Raw genomic sequence first — 8,069 nt, 5'->3', positions numbered from 1 at the left:
CCTATTTTTTTTTTTTTTGTAACAGCTTAGTGAAATATGATTCACATACCATACAATTCATTGACCACTCATTTAAAAAATTTTTTTTTAAACATTTTGTTTATTTTTGAGAGACAGAGACAGAGAGTGAGTGGGGGAGGGGCAGAGAGAGAAGGAAACACAGAATCTGAAGCAGGCTCCAGGCTCTGAGCAAGCTGTCAGCACAGAGCCCGGTTTGTGGGGCTTGAACCCACAAACCGTGAGATCATGACCTGGGCCGAAGTTGGACGCTTAACCAACTGAGCCACCCAGGCGCCCCTGACTGACCACTCATTTTTTATAGAGAAGTTTTTTAACCCCATGGATAGATCTAATACCGGCTTGATTCTCTTTTCCCTAATTTTTCTTGAGTAAAATGACCTTTATGATCATTTAAAATGCCTTGGTGGGTATCATGGAGCTGACCCATATTGATACCTAAGATCCTTTTATTTCTAAAGTACCTTACTTATCATTGGATTTGTGCCAAGCTTGATCGCATTCAGAGCCATAAAGTTAATAGGAGACCCACTGTCTCCACTGCTAGCATGGGCAGAAGTATAGAGACCTTTCCACATGAAGCACACCTCATAAAGAACAAGTAGTCTAGTTTCAAGTATGGTATCTTGTAAGGAAATAGGAGTAGCTAAATCTGGAAAGGTTGATTACGGCATCATCCTCAAGACCAGGTTATGAATTTGGGACTTTATTTGGTGGGCACTAGGGAGCCCCTTCCCATGTGACCATCTTCCTTGAGTGAGACCCTTTGTTTTCTAAGGCACTGCATGATGCTGGTTTTGTTTTAAAACTTTTTTTAAACGTTTATTTTATTTTTGAGACGAGAAACAGGGCATGAGCAGGGGAGGGGCAGAGAGAGACGGAGACACAGAATCTGAAGCAGGCTCCAGGCTCTGAGCTGTCAGCACAGAACCCACTGCGGGGCTCAAACCCACGAACCATGATATCATGACCTGAGCCAAAGCCAGACGCTGACTGAGCCACCCAGATGCCCCATGCTGATTTTGTTTCAGATTATCTGTTCTACTCATGGGTCCAACGGGGAACTTGGAGGCCGGGCATTTGCAAGGCCCTATACTCAGACGTGTAGCGTATCATGATGGGATTTGCCCTTAGGTTAGCAGAAGATGATATTGTCAAATGGAGAGTTCAAACTGAGACAGGTGAGAGAAGCACAAAGTTAATGTTGGAAAACTGATGCTGGGCACTTCATTTGCAAGGTTTAAGGTGAGACTGTAAATAGGGAGTCAAGGCATAAGGGTGGAGGGTGGGGAAACGGCTGAGGAAATGGGATGTGAGAAAGGTCAAGAAGACCATTTTAGGTCTGACACTAATAATGCAAGGGTGCAAGGACTGGTTTTTATGTGGTGTCTGCTGTGTAGTACAGGGAGGGGGCCTGATACAAGCAGGTGAAGCTGGACTCCTCAATACATGCTGTGTCTGTTTAATTTGCTCCTTTTCTCTTCCCCACTCCCTCCTCAAGTTTCTTCTGTCTTTGGTCTTCTCTTTCTGCCATCTCTTTATGGGAAATATTATCCACATCCATGACTTCAATTATTATTTTGTATGACTCCCGTGTTTGCAATTCTAACCTTGAGATCTTTGTTGAATTTTTGCCTCTTAAGTCCATCTGCCTGCTAGATATTTTCCATCTAGATGTCCCATAAATCAGGCCAATGTTGTACAACTTCTTGTGGTACCATCCGCATAGAATGAAACGGGTTTATACAACACGGTAGACCTGCCAAGTATCTCACACTCAGTAGGTTAAAAAAAAAAGAACCCATGAATAAAAACCTCAGGATCACCTGAATATTACACCCCACCAGGTTCCTCTCCCAGTGATGTCATTTCTGTTAATGATATATTATGGGTCATATTTTTAGCCAATTACTCATTCTTAATCAGGTACTTAAAAAACTGTCTTTACTTTTTTTCACATTAATAGTCAAATGGTATACCATTTAACACATTGTATCTCAACAGACCACTAGATCTTTTCATTTATTTTAAGGCCACAAAAGAAATTATAGAAACTTAAAAAAATTTCTTTTATTTTAGGTCATACAAGGAAATAGAACTGGGAAGAGTAATTCATGCTATTTCAGATTTTTACATTACCTATAATTTTAGTTAAGTATAACTTAATATACCTTTGATAGTAATAGATCTAAGTCAGCTAATCTAAAATCATTTAAAATATTGATTAGCTAGTTTATAGTTAGTGAATTTGGTTGCAAGGAAATCTGTAAGAAAACCATGATAGATAACAATTAATAGCAAGTTATGCATATCATATTTGGTTATTTTCATATAACTTTGATCATGGTATAAAGAATCATAGTTTTTGAATTTTAAGATTGTGGTATTTAAAACCACTCTGCATAAAGCACACTAAAATCAGTGTTAGAGCACAATCAATATTACTTATAACTTCAGAATAATGGAAATATTTAATGATTGATTTTAGTTCTTCTAACTTCTGGACTTGTGATACTTACTTGGTACATCAGGAGTCCTGAGAGTCTTAGAATTTTAAATAAATATTTTAAATATATGTCTTTAAGGCATCTAAGAATATGTTAATATTTACTCCAACATGAGAATAGAATTGAGTCGAAAGTTTGGTTTATAATTCTTTTTTTTTTTTTTTTTTTAATTATCTCAGAAGGCTAGGGCTTCTTTTTTAAAAAAATTTTTTTTAATGTTTTATTTATTTTTGAGACAGGGAGAGACAGAGCATGAACAGGGGAGGGGCAGAGAGAGAGGGAGACACAGAATCTGAAACAGGCTCCAGGTTCTGAGCTGTCAGCACAGAGCCCGACACGGGGCTCAAACTCACGGACTGCAAGATCATGACCTGAGCTGAAGTCGACCGCTTAACCGACTGAACCACCCAGGCGCCCCTGGTTTATAATTCTTAATCAGTGACTTAATACTTAAAGATGTAGGTGGTATCTTTCTGACTTTTTGAAGAAAGCTCTAAAATCTAGCTGGTTGTCAGAATACCTATATTTCTTAATCTGCCTATGTTGTAATTTGGAGTTATATATTGTAATGACACACCAGAATGTACACAATTATACTTACTTTGTAAGTTGGCTTCAAAACTGAAAAAGGAAAAAATCCTGGAGTTCTTTAGAGGCACACATAATAGAGTCCATATAGTAATTTCTAGGAAATGTATAAAGATGCTGTGGTCCATTTCAGTCTAGTGTTTATTGTACTATGTAATATACATTTATGATTTGCAAGTTTGTTATTCAAGCAGATAATAATAAATGGACACAAAATTCATGTTCTTAATGTAGCCTTTTTTTGTCAAACATGTTAAAAACAGATTTCAATATATATTAGCAATTTTTAAGAAATTTATAACATTCCTATACTTCTTGAAAAGCTTGTGAATATGAGATATAAGGGAAACCCAACACACTTGGAACTTAGTAACTACTTTTGGAATTTTTGATAAAGTCTCAATCTCATGTTCCTCATCTGTATCATTAGCTAAATCTACTTCATTGAGTTATTGGAGGAATTATGTTGTAAAAGGACATTGTAAAAAGAAACTTGTTATCCAGATGTAAAGAATCATTAATACACTCACTGTCCTGATCCAGGATCTCCCATAGCTTCTGGATGACTTTATCTTCTTCCAGAAGGAATTCTTTTGCTTCTAACAGGCAGTATATAATGGCATGCAAGATCTTCTTAGTCCAATTAGGGATTAAGCTAATTTGAAGCTGAACTTCAGTCTTTGTGAGGGCTGGTCTATTTCCGGTTCACTCTTCTCTCAGGGTGCAGTGCTTTAGGGATCCCAAAGGAAAGCTATGGGTGTGTATGAGGGCTTCTCTTTGAGGACCCTGGATGCCTACTTTTGTCCCCTCCTCCTGTCATTCTCCTCACCCCTATAAGATTGCTGAAAGTACTGTTCAGCTTCTCAGCTTCTCAGCTGCAGCTTTCAGCCCAGTTTCTTAGCCTCCAAGTCACTACTTGCTAATTAGCAAACACTTCAAGTGGAAAAGCAGTGCCAAATATAAACTCTCAGCTTCCAGATCTTGGCCCTTCAAGTTCTGGCTGCTTTGATAATTTTCCAATGACTTAAAATAGATTTTTAAAATACTATCCCCCAGCTTTTCTAGTTGTTCTTGCGAGAGGCTTGATCTGCAGCTAACTAATTCGCCTGTATCAAAAATGGAAATCTGGGGTGCCTGGGTGGCTCAGTCGGTCCGACTTCGGCTCAGGTCATGATCTCACTCTTTGTGAGTTCGAGCCCCGCATTGGACTCTGTGCTGACAGCTCAGATCCTGCAGCTTGCTATGGATTCTGTGTCTCCCTCTCTCTCTGCACCTCCCCTGGTTGCACTCTGTCTCTCTCTCTCTCTCTCCCTCTCTCAAAATTAAACGTTAAAAAAAATATGGAAATCTAACCTGGGAGTAAATTATCTAACTTCTTTGAGCCTCAGTTTTTCTCATCTATAAAAGAAGATAATCTAAAGGAAAACATTTCTTAATTTGCATGGTACATAGATATAGTCTAGGTGGTCCCAAAGTACTTTATACTTTCCTCTTAAGGGGAAAAAAGGCATTTGAAATTGATATCATCAAATAGTTTGGCCCCATTCAGGAACTGCAACTCAACCAGGCTGCTAGTGGGAAGAGATACTCAGTGACATGTATGTAGTTGAAATAGTGACAACATCTCAACACTTCCAAGAAATTGTATTAAAAGATATAATAATATAACTGTAAGGTAACTGAAATATAGATGCATGTACATTCAAGGGGTGAAATTGTATCCTTCCAGATCCTCTCTCTATCAAAACTGACTCTGTGGATAGCTCTACTTGCCCCTTCAGCTGAAATCTCAGGTCCTGGCCTCGAATTTTCTTATCATTTTCAGTCCTTGGCTTCTAATTTCTCTCTTTCTTGTTCCTCTGTGCCCACTCACTAGGATGCCTCTGGCTCCTCCAGGGTTTGGGAATGGTGGTGGGGAGGAGAGGCAATGAATAGAAAGTTCTGTTTGGTTTGATACTGTCGTGAGTTGGCATCAGTGCTTTCTGTACTTGGTAAGTATTTAATGCTGACTCATTCTCTGTGGGTGTTTTGGAAGACCTTCCCACCTTCTTATTTCTTAGGAATCTCTGGATGTGGGTCAATCTACCTCTCTGACTGGGCTGTTGTATTCATCTCCCTCACTCTCTAGGAATCTAGTGGTTAACTCTATTGGGGTGTCCCTTCACCCTTCCAGAAATTCCTCTGGACAGGGTCTAAAACCACCCCCTGGCCAAACTGCTCCAGAGTGGGAAATACTTGCTTGGGAGATACTCTGGGTATGAAAGACCTGTCCGAAGTATCAATCTCTCTTCGCTCAACTATCAGAGTAGTTATCTGGCCACAAGCCACCAGATTTCTCAGCACAAATCTACAGACTGCCCAGGCTTCAGACTGGAGGGATACATACCAAGCTCTCTAAGTGGTTCTGCGGAAGCACCCTTTCCTGAGACATGAGATGGGTGGAGCTCAAAGCACATTGACAACAGTCCCCCTATATCCTATCAGAATTCTCTCTGCCTCTCCAACCTCTTTATAGATTGGAAGTCATATGCTGGTTTCTAGACATCTCTCTCACAAATTTGTATTTTTCTCAGCATGGTCATGGATGTTCTCAAGATGCCTCAGTCTGGGAGAGGAAAAAGTGAGGTGCTGCCCTCAAGTGGACTTACAGGCAGAAATGCTAAGGAGTGGTTGGTGTGAAAGAACACGAAAGGTGTGTTCAGAGCTCCCTGGAGATACATACATTCCAGGGCTCCCAGGCATAAAGGGTGGTGAGAACTGGAGGCTTATGTCAGCAGAGGAGGTCAAGAACTAGTGAATATGGATTATCATCTTTAAATTTTTTTTTAATGTTTATTTTTGAGAGAGAGACAGAGACAGAGACAGAGACAGGGAGCAAGCAGGGGAGGGGTAGAGAGAGGGAGACACAGGATCTGAAGCAGGCTCCAGGCTCTGAGCTGTTAGCACAGAGCCAGACATAGGGATTGAACCCACCAACTGTGAGATCATGACCTGAAGTTGGAGGCTTAACCGACTGAGCCACCCAGGTGCCCCGAATTATCTTTAATGTGACCCCATTTGTACCCACAAGATTATGTATGTCTTGGAAAATGCAGGTTATGTACAAAAAAAGTACAGCAAAGAAAATAAAATTCAGCTGTAATCCACCACCCTGAGTCTATGTGTTTGTGTGTGTGTAGAATTGTTATAGTATATTGCTATAATACTTTTATGACATATCATGAACGCTTCCCTTATTTAATATTTTCCAAAACATATTTTTTTAAATGGCAACCTAGTATTCCACTCACTGTATGGCTACGCCATAATTTAAACAATTTAATTTTGGACTTTCAGGTAATAAGTTCTTTCCTATTATGTACAACTCCCTAACAAATAACTTGCATTCTAAGACTTAGTGCAAGGCTCTGATTATTTTCTTGTGATAAATTAACAGATGTGGAATTTACTGGGTAGTTTACATTCATATTCCTAATATGCATTACCCCATTTTCCTTCGGAAAAATTGTACTTGTTTAGCTCCCACTAGTAGTGTAGAAGGGTATCTGATAAAAGCCATTTTATATGAAAACCTTTGTTGGGTGAATATTATCCAGTATTGATGATCGGAATCAGGGCAGGACCGTGCTCTGCGCGCTGAGGGTTAGAAGGCTGCCCTGGCAGGAATCCATGAGAACCAGCCTCCTCAGTTCAGTGTCCCGAGGTCTAAGTTCCTACACACTCGTTTATCAAAGAGCTTTCTCAGATTTTGCAAACACACACCAAAGCAGATCCAAAGGCAGCTCCGCTAAGACACTGGAGGGGACCCTTTCCACCCCTCCCAGGCTCAATTTCTTCCCGGTCAAAAGGTGATACAATCCCTGCCCTGTCTGTCCTTCCAGGCTATCTTGGGACTCCAAAGAAATAAAAACGTGAAGGAGCGTAGTGCACTCGTATATTACTAAAAATAGAGTGCAAGGGAAGGGAGAGAGAAGTAGAGAGGCACTGCAAGGCTGGAGGCGGGAGGCTGACTCACTCAGAGCGCGCCCGGGCGGAGCGACTGGGAGGCGACTCCAGAGCAATTAAGGGGCTCCCGCGGGCCCTTCTCCGCTCCGGCCCCGCCCCCACAACAGACCACGCCCCAGCGACGGCCCCACCCCCGCGCCTGTCCCTCACCCTCTGCCAGCGCCGGCCCCGCGCCCACTATAGACCCCCTCCCTCGGGCCAGCCCCGCCCCCACCTCATTCCTCTTCCCAGCTATGGCCCCGCCTTCGCCTCAGACTCCGCCCCCTCATCGGCTCCTCCCAACCACAGACCCCTCCCCCGTCAACCCCACACCCCAGTTACTAATCCCTCCCCTGGCGGGCTCCACCTCCGACCCCTCCCGGAAGCGCCGGCGTAGCGTCCCCACATGGAGCGCGAGCCAAGAGCCTCCGAGGCCGCCCCGGAGGCGGCCGTGCTCTTCGCCTGGGTACGTGACTCCGCCCCCGGGCCGGGGCCGCTGGGACTGAGGGGCGCTGAAGGGATGGGAGCTGGAGGCCTCCGTGTGGGCTGTCGTGGGCTTGGTGGCTGAGGTCCCGGCCGGGCTCTGGGCTGGAGGACCCTGGGCTGGGGCCTGAGGAGGAGAGGGTCGGGAGGCAGGGGTCCTCACGGGTGACTTGACTTAGGGGCCTGCTGGCTGGTGGGGTCCGAACCCGAGGGGCTGCGGCGCCGGGGGAAGCATCTGCCTCCTGGGCAGAGCGTGTGGTTCCGCCAGCGCCCTCAGGCCGGGCTAGCGCCTGGAGAGACCGCGTGGAGGTATCGCCCCGTCCCGGAGCCATTGTAAGGCCACCTGTGCTCCTCACCCTCTCGTTGCCCGGAGGATGCCGGCCCCTTCCCAGCCCCGCCCCAGCCTGGCGAGAGCACCGTTTGCTGCGAGGCCTGCAGTATTTGGCCGTGCATATTTGCTGATATTCGTCTGTGACCGGATCTTGCCTG

The 8,069-nt window shown here is 43.8% G+C and overlaps 1 protein-coding gene across 1 annotated transcript in view; it reads left to right on the top strand.

The window, feature by feature from the left end:
- Positions 1–7,489: 7,489 nt before the first annotated feature.
- Positions 7,490–8,069, top strand: part of SERGEF (secretion regulating guanine nucleotide exchange factor) — a 233,742-nt gene continuing 233,162 nt past the window's right edge. Inside the window, 1 exon segment of the mRNA XM_042957769.1 lies at positions 7,490–7,563. Coding sequence (XP_042813703.1) covers positions 7,504–7,563 — 60 coding nt within the window. The 5' untranslated portion in view covers positions 7,490–7,503.

The sequence above is a fragment of the Panthera tigris genome, chromosome D1, assembly GCF_018350195.1.
Source record: "Panthera tigris isolate Pti1 chromosome D1, P.tigris_Pti1_mat1.1, whole genome shotgun sequence".
Classification (NCBI taxonomy): domain Eukaryota; kingdom Metazoa; phylum Chordata; class Mammalia; order Carnivora; family Felidae; genus Panthera; species Panthera tigris.
This window is presented reverse-complemented; position numbering and strand designations above follow the sequence as displayed.